The 18,818-nt window shown below is 40.3% G+C and overlaps 1 protein-coding gene across 7 annotated transcripts in view; it reads right to left on the reverse strand.

The window, feature by feature from the left end:
• LOC147326709 (voltage-dependent calcium channel subunit alpha-2/delta-4-like) overlaps positions 1-18,818 on the reverse strand; it is an 80,478-nt gene that overhangs the window by 7,750 nt on the left and 53,910 nt on the right. For 5 of the 7 annotated variants that reach the window (XM_086302076.1, XM_086302077.1, XM_086302075.1 and 2 more), the window contains 4 exons: positions 14,454-14,515; positions 9,130-9,144; positions 8,962-9,006; positions 8,793-8,855 (listed from right to left, as the gene is read on the reverse strand). In XM_086302076.1, coding sequence (XP_086158202.1) covers positions 8,793-8,855; positions 8,962-9,006; positions 9,130-9,144; positions 14,454-14,515 — 185 coding nt within the window. Of the gene's footprint in view, positions 1-1,530; positions 8,659-8,792; positions 8,856-8,961; positions 9,007-9,129; positions 9,145-14,453; positions 14,516-18,818 lie in introns of all 7 variants that reach the window. The other 2 variants (XR_015130502.1, XR_015130501.1) reach the window with 2 other exon arrangements.

Raw genomic sequence — 18,818 nt, forward strand, 5'->3', positions numbered from 1 at the left:
TCATAGTTACAGTATAATCACAGTATAATCTCAAATGTATGCTTAGCCTCAGATATTTGGAAGAAAATGTACGGATATATGCGAAGCTTCCAAACATGGTCCAAGAGAGGAAAACACAGGAAGCAGTTAGGAAACCTGCCGAAATGTAACAACAGGTGTATGACTTGGCCTCCAAATTCCTTAACCTAATTCGTTATTCAATGCAATCCAGCTTGAGATGGGCTGTAAAAACAAGCCTAGTATCCAATATCTCATATGTCATGTCTTGGTGACCTAATAGGATGATCTGATATCCTTGTGTTGGTGTTGTTCCCACATCATCATAATAAATGTTGTTCCAGGTTCAACATTGCAAGTGACCAATCACATTGTTGTGACGTCATACTTTTGCAAGCCAAGCGATTCATTCATTTATGAAATTCCAATGTTGTATGGACGATATGTATAATGCTTAACGTTTATTAAAGAACAGTATCCTGAAATGCAAAGAATTCAAATTGCTGGATCGGTGGACAGAGGCGGTTTCTCGCAATTTATGTAGATTTTTTAAGGCGTTTTTTTCCGGTCGCAAAAGTATGACATCACAACAATGTGATTGGTCACTTGCAATGTTGAACCTGGAACATTTATTATGATGATGTGGGTACAACACCGACACGAGGATATCAGATCATGCGTGACTAATATCCCAGGACCTTTGAGGTCTTCTGAGGTATTTGGGCTGTTTTGGTGTCATAAAGTTTAATTCTGAGAGACTAATGTTCTAAAATGTCCAAAGTATGTACAGTCCAACAGTTTCATTCAGTCAGTTTCTACTTTTTTAGTTGTAAGTAGTTTCCAGTAATTATGTTTCCCCTTACAGGGTCGCTAGCAGGCTACAGACTCCAAGACGTGTTCATTTCATCACATTATCACACCTTATAGTTGTACTTTTCAGTCTAACCTGCTTTCAGCCCCGAGGTTGAACACTGTACTCTCACAGCAGGTTCTCAGACAGGATCATTGATCATCACTCGGACGTTTCCTCCACACATGGCCAGCACCACCCAAAACAAGCCTTCTGTTTTGCTTTGTCACCCTGCTCACTACACCTTCTCTTGCTGACCCATTTCTTATAGTCAGCACTGACTTAATTTCTCTGCTGATTAAATATTTACCATGCCCTGCACAGCGGCTTCGGCATCGGGGTGGATTCGGGGCGTTTCCACAAACTTCCTGCAAATCCCAGAGCTCAGCAAAACATTGAGGAAGTGCTTCATCATAATATCTGCTTAGTAAGACCACTGGGAATGCAGGAGGCATGCAAATAGTGAAGAATGAGCTGATTCTGGCTTTAGGGTTACAGAATATTTTGCTGCTGCATGTAGCTGATGTTTCTCCTTTTAATCATACTTGAACACAGCTCTACTAGAACGTCTAGTTTTCATTTAACAGCAAATATCTCACTGCTACTCATCAGATATTGCACCAGTTGAACAAAAACATCCAGTGGCATTGCATTTGCAACAGCTCAACCTAAAAGCTTCTCACCTCCATGGGCACTTGTTCACTATGTGTTTTAGTTCCGTTCTTTTTGTGAGGGACAATCCACAAAAACATTAACCTCATGTTTAGCTTGTAGTCAGCTTCCATCTGCACTTCCTGGACAGGAATGTAGAACAGTATAATACAAATACACACATATACATATACAGAGGGCATTAAACACAAATAGAATGATGTAATAATTAGCCTAACAGCACACTTTAATAAACATAACAAGACAATTTCTCCATCACTGTCCTATCTGAATCCAAACATCACAGGCTGTGTGATATAACCATTTTTAGAGGTTTAGAATTAAACAACAAGGCACATGCTTCCACCCTCACACTCGCTCTGCATCTCCATTTTGCTTTCAAAGATCTCCTGCAGCATGACCGAGATACCACCTTTATTCTTTGTACAGGCTTTATAAAGACATTATAAGGGAGTGACACACCTTTCAGGTCTGAAAAGTGCAGCCAAGGTGGAAAAGGCATTAAATCTGCATTCTTTCTAATGACCAGCAGTGGCCGACTACTCTGGCTGCAAGAAGACTTACGTCTGTGAGATTACAGGCTCTATTTGTAGACATCTTGCTTCATTAAGAGACTTCACTGACCAATCGTGATCTCACGGTGGCTACGTCAGTCACAGATATCTGGGTCAAGACTTCCCATTTCCTGTCCCCCGGACACCATTTATGAAATCAGATATGTGTTCATACATGGTGAATAGAAATGCAATGCAACTGCTACACAACTACAGACTGCTGAAACATGAAACATTAGAAGCAGCCCTAAAACTCTCATCCCTTGCCTACAGATTGTTCATGGCCAGTTTGAAGAAATTAATTTTGATAATTTAAGATAAAGTAACTCACTTTGGCTTTTGTACAGATGTGTTTAAATCAAGTTTCCTGAAGATTTTAAATAGAGTGACCCAAGGCTTAATTTTAGGCCCCATTTAATTTTTTTTCATTAATAAAATAGGAAATAGGAAATAATATGCCTACAGATAAAAAGAGCACCTTTATGCTGATGACACCATACGCTGCTTAGTTGGCTCTTCTCTGAATGAAATGCTGAGGAGCTACAAGTTGCCTTTCAGCAGCTGAGGGTATTATTTTGAAATTTAAAATGGGTTCTTAATGGTAATCTTAAGAGCTTGAAAAAAGTAGGTGTCTGGACTTCTGAAGCCTTTTAAATGAGAAATGTAACATCTTTCCAAACCTAAAGACATCCAGTCGCCTTCTTTTTTCAAGCCTTTCCAGGGGTGTCGAAGTCCAGGCCTCGAGGGCCGGTGTCCTGCAGGTTTTAGATCTCACCCTGGGTCAACACACCTGAATGAAATGATTGGTTCATTACCAGGCCTCTGGAGAACTTCAAGACATGTTGAGGAGGTAATTTAGCCATTTAAATCAGCTGTGTTGGCTCAAGGACACATCTAAAACCTGCAGGACACCGGCCCTCGAGGCCTGGAGTTGCCCACCCCTGACCTACACAGACATATCTACGCAATGCTGACTAAACCAAATTTATGTTGTTTTCCACAAATCACTCCCAGATCGTAGATCTCAGGTTTTCATACCCTTAAAATAGATGTTATGTTCAAGAGTATAATCTTACAAATATTTGGGTATTTTGAGTGAATATTGAGAAATTAGGGGAAAAGCTGAAGGCTGGATTGGGTTTTTATTATTGAAATATGGTTCGTTTGAATGTATCAGTAAGGAATGTCTTGCAGCAGGGACTCACAGGGTCTGGTGATTACTTAAAGTGTCACCTTTCAGTTTATACATTGATTAATGTAATTTTTAAAATAGAAATATTTAATGAAAAAAATAATAAAAATCAATTTTATGATTTGAATTTATGAAAATGAGTTTAAATTTCTTAAACTTAATAAGACTGATCTGAGAACTGGTGTTTCTAAAGAGGGAGCTAGGGTGAAGCTTGTTTGGAGTAGAGACTAAATAAACATAGGTTATGAAATCCTTTTAACATCAGTTGGACTGCTGACTAAGTTACTGAAGTGATCCAAAGACACTGCAAGCTGACTGATCTCATTTAAGTCAAGGCGCTAAAGGTAACCTTAAATTATTTCTCTTATTGCAGCACACATAGAAAATTTTGTCCCCTGTAACCTCAAACTCAAAGTGCTTCTGGCAGCCAGAAGGTCAGCATACATTAAGTACGGATCATCTGGCCTTAAGATCACTAAGACTGTCGTGTAACACAAACATCAGGCGTGCCCATGTACAGCTGTACTGGAGGCAAGTTAAAAAGCTGAAATACTTTAAGCGAAGCAGCAGATGTGGGATTGGAACATGACCGCTCTGTACCAGAGTGTGTATATGTTGAGTTTGTGCATGTATGGAAGTTTGGTAGGTTCAGGATTAATCCTCAGTAATGTGGCTCTTAACAGGCTGGGTTAATCCAGAGTTAACGAGCAGCTGTCAGATGGACAGCAAACTCGCAGTCCTCACATTTCTTTACTGGATGACATCACCTTATGGTAACACGCACTATATTGCCAAAAGTATTGACTCACTCCAAATAATTAAATTCAGGTGTTCCAATATCTTCCATGGCCACAGGTTTTTAAAATCAAGTACCTAGGCAGACTTCTTTTACAAACATTCATGAAAGAACTGGTTGCTGTCATTGAATTCCAGAATGGTACCGTGATAAGATGGAGTTCAGCTGGGAAATTTCCTTGATGCTAAATATTTCACAGTCAACTTCTAGTGGTATTATAACAAAGTGGTGCTGAAGTGTATAGTGCTCAGCGGTCGCCAACTTTTTGCAGAGCCAGTCACTACAACCCTCCAAACCTCATGAGATTAGTTTAAGAATAGAGCTTTATGGAATACCTTTCCATGGCTGAGCAGCTGCATCCAAGCCATACATCACCAAGTGCAATGCAAAGTGTTGGATGCAGTGATGTAAAACAGTGTTCTCTGGAGTGAAGAGTCATGCTTCTCCATTTGGCAATCCGATGGACTAGTCTGGGTTTGGTGGTTGCTAGGAGAACGAAACTCATCTGACTGCACTGTGCCAAGTGTACATTTTCATGGAGAGGAGATTATGATGTGGGGTTGTTTTTCAGGAGTGAGGCTCAGCTCCTTGTTCTTTCTAAACAAGTTTTAAAACTTCACTTTCACATAGCAATAAAGTACTGTGCAAAAGTCTTGCCCCTCATTTCTTTATATTTTGCTTCCAAGGAGCCAGACTTCTTGGTACATTTTTGAAATGGTCTTAAGCAATAATTCTGCGAGGAGGAAGCAGGAGTACCTAGAGAGAACCAACACAGACATGTGGAGAACATGCAAACTCCAAACAGAAAGGCTTCAGCCAGGTGATGGATTTGCACCCAGGACCTTCTGTGAGGTAACAGGGCTACCAACCATGCTGCCCAAACTGGTCACCATTTCAGGGAGCAATAAACCTAATTCCTAGTTCCCATTTTCCCAGCAAAATATAAAGAAATGAGGAGTGGCTTAACAGTAACGCCCACTCACATCTTGGGTCATTTGACCTCAGGAAATGGCCCAGTGGGCTCACCTGAAACCTTGGCTGATTGTGACCCACACCCGTTTTCACACCTTGGCTCGTGTGATTAGGTAGAGGATCAATAGGGGGTACATGACCCCCTTGGAGGACAATCCTATGGGGCTTAAAATCTGAGACTTGCCACCATTTACTCTTAGACCTGAAGCTTCTCGGATGAAACGTCTTCAAGAAAATTAAAAGAGTCCAGACGCTTTTCTTTCCAAGCTCCTTAGACTACGATGACCTGGATGACTGAGAACCTTCGCAGACATACAGTATGTTTCACACAATACTGTATAACCAAAATACAACCAGAGTGAAATCCCCAGTTGCAAAGAGACACAACACAAACAAGTCATGTCAATATGATTGCATTTATAATTAAGACAGCAATTATTTGTTGCCAATCTATCTGAGACTGATTGCAGTCAGTTCGAGCTGGACTGTGATTGTCTGAACAAAGGTTATTGCCCTCAACCTGTGAAATTGCTGATTGATTAAAAGTGATCACCCAGAGGTTGAGGCTGCTGCACATTCAACTTCTGGGCATTGCAACTACTTGCAATCAGTTTATAACAACAACAAAAATTCATTGCAATCAACGAGCAACCACCTGATCTTCCAAGCTGTAATGAAGTTGCACCAACATGAGGTCTGCAAATTACCACATCACATCATTATGTAACAGTTCTAATGTTTTGGTTCTGTTATATAAATAAATATTAATGGAAAAAATACTGCTACAGATTTTAAAACTGAAACACAACAAAAACTATATAAAAAATATAATAAATGTCTGCTGTCTGGCTCTGCCATCAATCTGTGGAGTAATTTTGAAAAAGCTAAAAAAGGCAGCTGTGCTGATGCAGTAACACTGCAGAGGTTCATGAGACTTTCAGCTGTGTGGTTGCAGACTAATCTACTCTTTTTGCATTTCTTAATTTGCTGCATTCTTTGTGTGAATTAGCAGAGCGACAGTTATGTTTTCTTGTGGGATTAGTAGAGATGCTGATTGCATTAGCACTCTGGGTTGTACCATTAATGACGCCATGATGCCGCCAAGTCGTGTGGCTTGTGGAAAAACAACAAACAACTTTTAAAACGTATTTTAGGACTAACTCAGAAGTCTTGATGCAGTTTAAAAAATATCAGATTTGAAAAGCAATTCCATACATAAGTTAAGAATCCCCACTGATTTAGACAGAGATATTAAAATGACTGCCCATAGGCCTGTCGAGTGGCAAAACTTCCTTTTAAAACTAAACTGTCAACATTAAAAAATAAATCCTTTGTGTTTAATTACAGTGTTGTCCTTAAAACACAACTGGAGCTGAAATATCTGCAGCACAATCACTCAAGGCAAAGATTGCAGTCATTCTCATTTGAGAAACATGAAGTACAATTTCCAACCCTCCCTTTTCCTCTGATGTTTTTCATCAGTACTGTAAATATGTGTGATTGTCTTACTGTTCCTCTTCTGAAAGTTTGTGATGATGCAAGTGCGCACTCATGGTGCAACCATAAAGGGCTGATCCAAGAGTTTTTCCCACTTACTTTAACACTGGCCTTGATGGAAGTGGAGGTTTGAGTTTTAATGACGTAGGACAGAAAACACAGTGAGCATGCTTCAGGGAAGTAAGTAAGTTTTCCTTGTTTGCAAGAAAATTCTACTTGCAGGGCTTTTCTCTGAGAAGAGATGAGATGGACTTAAACCCACACGTAAACACAAGTGTGATCTCAGCCTGGCGAAGTCAGATCTATCCTGCTTCACAGGTCAGACGAAGGAGGCAGGCGCAGCAGCTGTGATGTTTACTGTTAATGCATCACACACGCACACAGATTAAGACCCAAACTGTCCTCAAATCCTGTGAGGCATCCAGATGTTGATTATGAGCACACATTAAATGGTCCAGAGAGCTGCGTCAGGCTGAGAAATCACCTCCTGACTCTGACTGCAGGTCTGACAGACGGACAACACATCCACGACAATGATCGCATTTTAAAAATTTAAAAATCAAAAATAAACACAACTTCTTGACTCCAAGCAGGTTAAACAGAGGATTCAAAACCCAGTTTTTCTTGGTCAGTTCAATTCAATTTTATTTATATAACTCCAAATCTATAATAATGGTCACCTCAAGGTGCTTTGTAATGTAAAATAAAGACACTACAAAAATAGAGAGAAACTTCAACAATCAAACGACTCAATATTAGCAAGCACTTGGTGACAGTGGGAAGGAAAAACTCCCATTTAACAGCAAGAAACCCCTTGAAGAGCCAGAGCCTTGTTTTTTTTTTTCACATTTTCCCTTCATACACAACATCAGGATTTAAAGTCAACATTAGAAAAACAAGATAGGAAACAAGGTTTAGAACAAACAAACAAACAAACAAACAAAAATCTGTTTCAAAAAATGTCCTTGGGGATTATTTCAAATACTCTTATACCAAACACACTACATATTTACAGCCTCTATAAATTCGGTGTAAAGATACTTTTTGACTTTTTTCACATACTCATCTTCCTCCCCAAACCTCCAAGCTGTCTGCTGGAGTTTCCTTCCTGTTAAAAAGGAGTTTTTCCTTCCCACTGTTGCCAAGCACTTGCTCACAGGGGGGGCATTATTGGGGTTTTCTCTGTATTACTGTAGGGTCTTTACCTAAAAGTATAAAGTGCCTTGGAGCAAATGTTGTGATTTGGTGGTATTTTACCTCCTAGGACCTTGTGTCCACATATGTGGACATCACATTTTTCTCAAAGACAAAAAACAAATCTTGTAATTCTTTGTTTTTACATTTTTTAGGTCCCAATCAGCCCAAATAGCAAAGAAAAATTAAAAATGCATGCCATGAGAGAGCTTGGGTCTTAGGAGGTTAAAAAACAAACAAACCAACACTATACTATACTGAATATCGTACACAACTCAAGCTTCTCGGGCAATGCAGCATTTAGCTGCCCCCAGCGTCCTGTCTTTCACCCTCCCTTTAACTGTCTGTTAACCCGGATGATTTGTCTAATGCTACGTGTTGAGAAGCAGGTAGGCACTATTACTGAGAGAGAGAGTACTCGTGCTCCAAACGTCATTGTGAAAGCACACAGTCTATAGGAGAGAGTGACAGTGCATCCTCAGATGTTTGTCAACGCATCCCTGCTATTATAAAGTCACTGCTCGAAATCATCGCAGGCCAAAATGACTCTGCAGTGCAGATCTAAAACTGTAGGCAAGGGCACAGATACAGTTGCTGGGTATATTTAAATTTTAAGCACACAAAATTCTGACTTCAAAATACCCACCAACAATTTTTATATATCCAAACAATGTGTAACAGTCATTTAGAAAACAGGGAACTGATGCGGTCATTTGATATTTTCCATCTTTTTCTGCTGAAGTAAACTGAAGTGTGGATGTGACTTTGTGAAAGGACGTAAAGTTTGGTTGACAGAGCAATCAGAGAAAAGTTTGCGCCATGAAATTCCTCACAAGAAGGTTTATTTTATTTGGATCATAGTTTCTGCTGCTGACGTTTTAGTCTGTGTATTTCTTTGGTGGACTTTGAGCATCACAAAGCAGACTGATGGCTCCTGAACAAAATGATCCAGATGGATAAATAGTCCAAAGGGCCAGAGGAAGAATACAGAGATTTGATTCAGAGGTGAAGTGTCCCTTTAAAACGAACTGCCCCACAAGCATAGTGGTAAAGAGTGGTGGATCTTACCTCTCTCCTCTCTTTGGACAGCACGACAAAGCCGTTGTTGTCGACCAGGTAACAGCTCAGATCCTGAACAGGAAGAAGCAGAAAGAAACGGGTCTCTTTAGGATCTTCTAACACAGAGGATGATTTTTAGTGATGAGCAACAAACAAGAAACAACTGCTGTGCACTTACATCACTGTCACAGCTGAGAGGACACACACCTTCAATGTCTGAACACTGGAGGAAGGGAAGGAAAAGGAAAGTGTGGAGATTTTAGAGAATTTAGTCTGAATGCTTCTTTTTATGGAAAGTAATAAACCAGTAAAAACAACATAATTAATATAATTAATGTTTACTTACATCTGTGTCGTTGGGCTGCAAGATGAAACAGACAGTGAAAAGAGTGATGCATAAATTAAAATGTAATTATTATAAGAAATTAGAGATAATGAGAAACATTAAGCAACATTTATGTTGGCATCCTGCAGAAAACTAAAGCTCGGCTGTGAATCCGTTTCTGTGATAAACACAGAAAATTTATACGATGCAGGTGAGGACGGATGACAGCAGCTTTCACCCTCACGCTGCTGCAGTTTTTAAATTCAGATTTTTGAATCGAGCTTCCTTAAATGATCCCTTTAATCTGCTTAAACGGTCACAAAGAGCATCTACTTGCATAAGATGTGGTTTTATTTTGGGTCACACACCATCATTTGGTTTAAGAGCACCAACAGCTTCAGTTTCCACTCGCCAGGATCAGTTTTCTGCTATAAAAATGCAAGAAGGCATACTTTTACATCCTGTTTTGAAGACGAGAACCTCTAATCCCCAAACTTTAAACTCCACCGAGGCTGAGAGGTTTTTACTGAAAGGGAATGACACGTTACGAAGCTCAGAAACTGTAAATCAGCTGCAAGAGAATGTAAATGTGTTGAGTCGGTCGGATGAGTTAGTGTCGGCACTGAAGCTATCCTGTAAATACATTAATCCAGCCCGTCACAGCTGTCAGCTCCTATTAATAACATTATCTACACCATCAACCTCCACGGGACATCTGCAGCTCTGCTTCTGCTTCACTTAACTGCAGGGGGGGACGTTTGCAAGGTCAAAGACCTGCGGAGAGAGTGTAATACTAGCCGGCCTTCTGGGGACAACTTTTTCAACAGGATCAAAAGTTTGTAGCCAATTTTCAGCTTATTACACAGCAGGAAGGAAACCTGCAGAGCTCAGTTTGCTTCTATTAGATCTTCACCATCAGGGGGAAAAAAATAAAGTCTGTTTCCTAAATTATAAGGGGCTCTTCTTGTGCTCTGCAGTCGTTCCAGTCCATGACAAAAATACCTCTGCTTGGAGTCACTAGGTAGAAATACAGCAGCAATCTTTCCTTCTCTTTATCAGATGGGAAAAAGGTTTTGTAATTAGCACCTTCTTACATCTATTACAGAGACGATCAAGATCAAAACCATTAACTATTAGATAATGTGTGGCTGGGATTTGGTCCTGTTATCTCCTGTAGCTCCTGTTCCTCTGATTGGAGACACTATTCCTCACCATGCCAGGTGCTGTCAGGTCAATTTTTTGTGGGGATTTTCTCAAAGCTACAGGATAAATACAGTCAGAAACCAGATGAATAATCAAGTTGAAGAGAAAGCCACTTTTATTTACTTCGGTCACAATCCTGATCTAATCACACCTCGATATTTTACATGAAAAGGCTGCAGCACCTTCAGAGTGCGGTTGGCAAGAAGCAGACTTGGTGTTGGAGCGAGCGCTTTACAGCCCATTTCCACAATGCTGGTTGCTTTGAAACATTTAATGTTCAGTCCTTTTCACAGCTCAGGGAGAGGTTGGAGGGCCAGACTGGAGTTGGGCCTACATCTCTTGTTTGGTTCAACCATCTGAGGGATTATCTGCACCACAGTTCATTACAACCAAAGCTCATTGTTATAATTTACTTAAGGGTCTTTCTTGAAAAGAAATCAACACTCTGTTTTGTGTTGGGATAAACAGACGTCATTTACGATGGTGGTCTGCTGTAGTACCAACATCACCCACTTTCTGATATTTCTGTGCAAAAGCTTAATAAGTCCAAGAAGAGACACATGGAGAAGGAAATGAGCAAAAATGGGACCTCTTTAGACTAAATGACCCAACAGGACTAACTAAAGAGCACAATCCATTTCTGATGTATTATTAAGAATGAAATCCACTAGCTTCTGATCTTATTGACTTTATTCTATATGCACATTTTGGTTTAATCCTAATGAAAGGTCGGAGAGAATTATCGCCTACACTTAATGATTTTTGCTCTCTAATGAACAAAAAGGAAAATTGAAAAAATGACCTCTGAATCTGGAGGATTATAACTGAACAGTCACAAGCAAGAATCTCTTCTGTGTCCTTGGAAACTTGGTGACATTTGGTGCTGCTTGTTAACTACCTGGAAGACTCTGGCCCAACTGCAGACGAAGCTGCATCTCCACCACGAAGATGTTTATGATCCCACAGGGGGCGGAGATATAAAACTTGGATGGCTTGATAGCTTATTTACATTTTAGCACCTCTGGCTTTAAATATTCTCAAAAGTCTGCACTGTTTCAGATCAAACCTGCAACAGCAGACAGTTTGTACAAGGTCACAGCCAGAATACAGTTCAGCAGGGAATTAGGATGCTAAAAACAAGCCTCTGTTTGTCCTCTGATACTGTATATTCAGTCAGATCTTAGTTTTTATATCAGAGGACATAGAAAAGTAACACAACTGTGAATCGGTTAGTCTTCAATTCTATTCTGCAATGAAGTTATCAGTGCTGTAACATCAATATCCGATCAATGCCAGACTCCCACCAGGGGCCTGTTCTTCGTACCTCGCTAAGTAAGTTAGCTGGATTAGATTGTTGACGATTTCGCGTGATCTTGGATCGTTCGGTTCCCCGAAGCTCATCCGGGACTTGCTGTCATAGCAACAGAGCCGTAAGCGTAAACCTGCTCGGGAGCAGGTTTACTTTATGTAAACAGGATTAGATCGCGGCCACGCAGGTATGTCCGCTTCATTTATACGAAAGCAACAGCGATAAATAAATAACATCAATGTAACTGAAGATAATGCAGCACTTGATCCTTTTATTGATGTCACACAGATACATACGGGTCATTTCCTAAAAAAGGGAAATGTACTATTAACATTCTATTACATGTATGTGATTATTACAGATGTAATTCATATTTCAGAGTAGTAATTGTAAATTACTTCGTGTAATCAAGATGAGAGACCACGGCTATAAAAGCCAAGGTGGATTTGGGAAGTCTGTCGCAGCCATGTCCTGTCCGTTTACGCGAGCAACCCATTGCGGAAGGTGCAAGATTGATAAGGAGAGTCCTCAGAATTCAGCGTATATTGCGGGACAGACAGGATCCTTTAGCTCAGCGCGACAGTGTGCTCATTGAGAGATATCGATTTTCCCGTGAGGATATTATTTACTTAACCAACTTGTTGACGAGGGGGTGCAGGACCACCACCTGTCTTTTTTTGCTCTGCCCTTTTCTTGGTTGCTGTTATAAACAAACAAACAGATTATTCCAGGGTCTCTTTCCAAGAGACGAAAAGCAATATAAGTGATAAATATTACCATTCTGTAGAATATTCTTATATTTCACTTTTACTTGTTCCCATGTTCTAGTGGGTCCTGTCGTGGCTCTAATGTGAAAGAGGATATAATATAACAATATAATATAATGTAATATAATATTGGATAATATAGTGTAATATAATAAATCTACCCTACCGCCTACTGGTGTTGGCCAGAGGGGCCGATGGCGCGATATGGCAGCCTCGCTTCTGTCAGTCTGCCCCAGGGCAGCTGTGGCTACAACCGTAGCTGCCTCCACCAGTGTGTGAATGTGAGAGTGACTGAATAGTGGCATTGTAAAGCGCTTTGGGTGCCTTGAAAAGCGCTATATAAATCCAATATATTATTATTATTATTATTAAATTACTTACGAGTTTAATTTGTCAGCAACTTTCTGCCAGCCCTCTCTCCTTGCTTTTGCAGCCTTTGCAGTGTTCCCTTGCGTTCTGATTAAACTCTGAAACTCCTGAAATCCCTCACTCAGGAGTTCTTGCTCTGCTGCCGAAAAATACCGAGCCGAGCGCGCTCCTTCGACATTTTCGCCGACCAATCAGAGGGTTGCCGATCAATGTTTCTACTATCGATGCGTAGCCCCTTTTACGACACCCAGTGATGTCACATTACTGCGTCCAGCTGTACTAATCGTCAACGGAAGGTGTGTTCGGAGAACCGGATTAGCGAGCTCACGGTTAGCGCGATGGTTTGATCTTGGATGTGTCATTTGATCTTGGATGTAGTGAGCGACGTACGAAGAACGGGCCCCAGGTGCATGTTGAGGAAGTCTCTGTGTTCAGGGTCAATTTAGCAGAATTTGACAGAAAACTAGTGCCGTGGTCTTTGAAATCCCAGCTGCTCCATCCATTGAAAATGATGGTGTGAATAAGAGTTCTGTAACAGGAAGTGCATGTTTCATTTCACCAAATCAGGGCAGGAAATAAGAAAGAAACAAAGAAATTAAAATACATCCGCATGTTTTATCCACTTTAGAAAAAAGGCAATTAAAGCCTTTGAGCTAATGTTAATGTCAGCTTGAGTTGAGCTGCTGAGTTGGCCCTTAGTCTTGACTGGCAGGTGTTTGTCTTTGCAGTTTGTTGCTCCAGTTCATCGTTCTCATATACACACATTTACAAATACCAGTTTCATAAGCCAACTGGGTTTTTTTTTAGAGATATTTAATTAATTAATAAAAGTCAAATACAAAGCCCATTCGAAGTCAGAATGCTATGTTAAATATAAAGAGCACTTAACCCTTTATTTAGAAACTGCACAAAAGGAAAAAGTGGGTTGCAAAGACGGTTGTACATGTGCAACAAATAAAGCAGCTAACTATACCAACTACAGTATATCAGATATACCAGTTAAATGTGTGGTAGGATGTGGGCTGGCATGAGACTCAAATATATTTAGCAACTGATTTTAGTGTCTTTTTTCTTTGTCTTTTTCACTCCTCCAATACGCTCTGCTGTCCTCCATGCTCTTATTTTGAAAGTTCCATCTCTGATATTAAGAAATCCTCAGCCCCGGTGTGGCATTTGTCATCCTGCAGTCTGACAGACATCAAATCCACTATCTTGAACTGTTGCAGTTTCTATTTCTGCTCGGAAGAACCACTGCAAGGTGGATGGTCTCTCTAAGCGGACCCTGCATTTGGTTTGACATTAACTCGTAACTTAAAGTGCTTGATTTGAACAGATGCTGCTGCCTGTCACATTATTCTGACAAATTCATATGGTGACCCCTAACTGAGAGATTATGAGAGAAAATCTCTACATGTAAACAGCAAAGGTTACAAAATAAGGAATTAGAAACATTTCAAAGGTTTTGGTAGGAAGCAAATGCCTGGCTGTGATGTTCTAAGGTACACTTAAAACACAATCTCCACCAACACCTTTAACTGGTTTGTGTTTCTGTAGTCAGCTTCAGCCCGCTTTTTAAGGGAAAAGTCACTTAAACTTCCTGTCAACCTCTAGACAATAAACACAGGTCAATGAAATGACCTCAAAAATGAAAGAAATCAGACAATGTGTGTTTGTGTGAAAGTGAGTCCTGCGGTCACCTGCTTGGCGATGGCCCAGAACCGCTTTTCCAGCCAATCCAAGGACATCTGCAGCCCGACAGCTAAAAATAGAAAACACACAGAGACACGCGCAGCATTAAGACAGACGCAGGGTAAGATGGACTCTGCAGAGGCGGCGCTGAACATTTTGCTGTGTTTGTGGAGGAAAGGGAGGTGGACAGGAAATCAATTCGACCCTCGGTTCACCTCTGTCGTGTCCTGACGCCAATGAAGGGATGTAAACACTGATGAGCCTGATGGTGTGTGTGCTCCCTGCAGGCTGGGTAATGACACATCTCTGGGTAATGCTCTGTAGCAGCTTCATTACTGTGAGCATCAGACTGTAGTACACAGCAAGCATTTAGGAGCATGTTGAACGGGGAACAGTTTATATTCTGTTGAGAATCCGTGTCAAGTTAAATCTGGGCTGATGTGTCTAAAGACTTCACTAAAACCCAGTTGACCACTTGCTGAAACCTTCGCATGAATAACATTGGTTCAATTAGTGTGTACAAACTGTAACTCAAAGCAGATTCATCTAGTGCTTTTCTAGAGTAGCTCTACATGATTCATAGTTTAGATGAATCCTTTATCTTTCAACATGTATATTAAACAAATATGTAAGACTGCTTTCTTTAATTTTTGCAGTATTGCTAAAATTAGAAGCATCCTGTCTCAGAGTGATGCTGAAAAATTATTTCATTTATTTATTACTTCTACGCTGGACGACTGTAATTCATTATTATCAGGAAGTCCTAAAAACTCCCTGAAAAGTCTTCAGTTAATCCAAAATGCTGCAGCAAGAGTCCTGACAGGAAAGAGAGAGCAGATTTCTCCTGTTTTGGCTTCCTGTTAAATCCAGAATTTAAAATCCTGCGCCTCACATACAAGGTCTTAAATAATCAGGCCCCATCTTATCTTAATGACCTTGTAGTACCATATCACCCTATTAGAGCACTTCGCTCTCGCTCTGCAGGCCTACTTGTTGTTCCTAGAGTATTTAAAAGTAGAATGGGAGGCAGAGCCTTCAGTTTTCAGGCCCCTCTTCGGTGGATATAATATAACATTCAAGATGATCATGCTCACACTGGATTGGCTGTGTTCAGTGAATGAAGCCTACAGAAGTGTGAGTGAGTTAAAAATGTGCCAACCTGACAGCCAATCACTGATCTTGGACACTGTAGCCATCCCTGTAAGTACATATAAGTACAGTAGTCATATAATGCACTGTAATTTAGTTTGTGTTTGTTTGCTTTTGAGCTGGTTTAAGCTGATGTTTTTTCATTTCTGTCACGCAGTAGAACCAAACCAAAGCATCTAAAGCAGGTAAAGCCTTAGATGGTGTATGTCACATGCTAAATTGTAGGTAGTCTGTGGTAATTTCTTGTTCTTTGGCATCAGTAAAACATCCCTCTAAGGCCTTCGGCTAATCTAAAAGCATGAGGCAATGAACGCATTTTGGACGACACTGCTCTGATTGTTTGTTCCCTGCAGAATTGATTTCAAATATTATTAATTAAGCCCAGAGATTTCTAACCCAAAGTTATTAATCAGATCTGCCTCCTCTCTCAGCACGAGTCTCCAGGATGACTCGTTCCTTTTTGCTTTGAGGTTAAAACTGGTACAAACTGATCTGAAAGGATTCCTTTGTCATGACTGAAGAGATGAAAGTTTCAAACCCTGCCATCACTGAAAACACTTTTAAACTCTTCTTTTGAAAAATTACGTTTTGTGAGTCATGACATTTCATATTGCTTTACCCTTCATTCTTTCAGTGCTTTAACTATAGGGTTTTTTTTTAAATACTTTTCCAGGAGTCGTCATTTTTATAGTGAAAGTAAAAGCTGATAACTAAAATTAAAAAGCTGCTTTCATCTGTCTTAAACTCTTGGTCTGTGTTTTAATTACCACCATCCATTTCAAAGGTAAAAGTGCTGTGAGAGAAGAAAAAGCTTGATGGATGAGAACAATTACACAGCTAATGGACAAGGAAAGTGAGAATAAGACTTGAACAAAAACACTATCAACCTGCAAAATATTCTTCTTAGTGCTCTATAACTAACAACAAGGACACTCGAAGATGTTACCGTCACCATAAATGAGAGTCAGTAAGTGTGCACAGATCTGAATGGATTTAAGCTCACATGCTGGGTTATTGTGAAGATATTTCAAACAAAGTCTAAGGCGCCGAGAGAGGCACTGCTGAAGGCCTTTAATGAGCAGTAATGAATGAGTGTCTACAAGGTGGACAGGAGGAACACGTTATAGTTGACGGGAACAGATGGACACGAGAAACAAAGGAAATCAATCGAAACAACAACATCGAAAATGAGGAAAAGAAAACTGGATCAACTTCTGCTTTGTTGTCAGAGTGAATGATCTCGTTACCATTCGTGCCAGCACGGGGCATTTCAAAGTAGAATGGGAGGCAGACACCTCTCCTGTGGGGCCAGCTCCCAGCTTGCTTTCAGGAGACACACACCCTCTCTACTCATAAGATCAAAGTTTTCCTTTTTGATACATTTAGGGCTGGATAGGTGGTCCTGAACCCTCCCTTATTTATTCTGGATAAATGAGCCCAGTCAATACTGGATTTTGACAAAAATTGAAGCAAGACTCCAACATCCAGTCAGACCTGGCACCTCCGCCCTCCGTATATTACTTGGTAACCTCCCCGTTACAGGACCTGTGGGAGTCGTTTCACCTCACAGCAACTTAATATCTGAAACTGTTTTTGTCACTTTCATAATGAAAACTCTTCTTCGCGCAGGCAGCTGGTCTGCAGCCTACAGATGAGAGATACGAGGCGGCACGTCAAGCCTCTTGTGTTCTGGTATTATTGGAAAAGCCGAGCAGCCGTAAAAGCTTTTATTTGTGGTCATTGCTTGTTATTGAGCTGCTAGTTATTGAGCCTTCCACCGACTGCAGACTCTGCTCTGATGCTGCAGTAGTGCAGTAGCACATTGATTAGCTGTCTGGACACCATTTTACCCTCATTTTTGCTCTTATTAGTTTCCAGAGTAAGAGGCATAAAAAGCCCCTTTACACTCTCTTGGCAGCCAGAAATGGAAAGACTAGAATGAAACGAGTATTTTGCAGATAAAAAGCTCATTTAGATATTCCCCACAGAGAGTGGTGGAGACTGAAAACAGAGCTCAAAGAAGTCATGTGCAGGAAGGCTGTTTGGTTTTTCATGTTACAGGTAACGTTGCCAGTGGACTTGCTAAGTATCTTAACTCCAGACTCTGCAGCTGCTGGCAAATGAATCATTGACCTCTTCAGAATAATCTGACTGACAGAAGTATCTTTGGTAGTATGTCTGTGAAGATTCTCAGTCATCCAGGTCTTCGTAGTCTAAAGAGCAGTGTTGGGTAAGTTACTTTAAATTAGTAACTTAGTTACATTACTAGTTACTTCTATCAAAAGTAACTCAGTTACTTCAAGTTACTTGTTACTTTCAAAGTAACTAGTTACTAGGAAAAGTAAGTTTGGTTTTACTCAGAATTCTCTTGTTAATGTGTTGCTTCCATAACTTTGCCAGTCTTCTAGCTTGCTTACTTGCCACAAGTGCACTGTGCCACCTACCAATAGAAAGGAAAAAATAATGTGCATATTTCCACGAGAGAAATCCCACGCCTGACCGCCATGATTCTAGCCTACGTCACAGCGTCATGTGCGCCTTTTACATCCAACACAAAAACTGCAGTCGTGGTGCTTTCGATTGTACTCAGAACTCTGAAATTCTGCCTTCCGAATAGGAAGATGTAGGCAACACCAGACTGCAGATGAGCTGCATACAGGGCTGGACTGGGACAGAAAATTGGCCCGGGCATTTTGACTAGAGACTGGCCCGCCATTATAATAAAAATCATAAAGCCTTTGAATGAAAACAAACACTGTTGTGACAGTGATGTTCACTGTTCTGATGGTATATATGCATCAATCTATCAATTGTTTGTTGTAAGATTCAGATAATTATTTTTTAAAAGCGAGACATTTTAAATGAGAATAAGAAAGAAAAGTATTTCTTTGTGCCCCCCACACAGAATAACTCCACCTTTGTGTCTTTTTCATTGTAGCTGAATTACGAGACAAACTGTGTTCCTTTTCAGCTCAATAAGAAACGCTAATATTTTCTCTGAGTACGAGACGATTCTGTTTTTTACGGGATGGTTGGCATCATAATAATTAACCTTATGAACAAAATAAAGTTCAACATCAATAACATCATAGCACCCACCCAGCTGTAGAAACTCCGTCATGCTAGCTAGTAGGCAGTAAGAGTTATTGTAACTGACTGTAAAAAGTCAGCGTAACGAAAATAAACTCCACCTAAACTTGGTTTATATCTGACCCAGAGAGACT

Source organism: Aulonocara sp. 'chitande type north' Nkhata Bay, linkage group LG7 (assembly GCF_057382095.1).
Source record: "Aulonocara sp. 'chitande type north' Nkhata Bay isolate Kocher_YH1m ecotype deep benthic linkage group LG7, A_spYH_male_GT1.1, whole genome shotgun sequence".
In the NCBI taxonomy this organism is placed as follows: domain Eukaryota; kingdom Metazoa; phylum Chordata; class Actinopteri; order Cichliformes; family Cichlidae; genus Aulonocara; species Aulonocara sp. 'chitande type north' Nkhata Bay.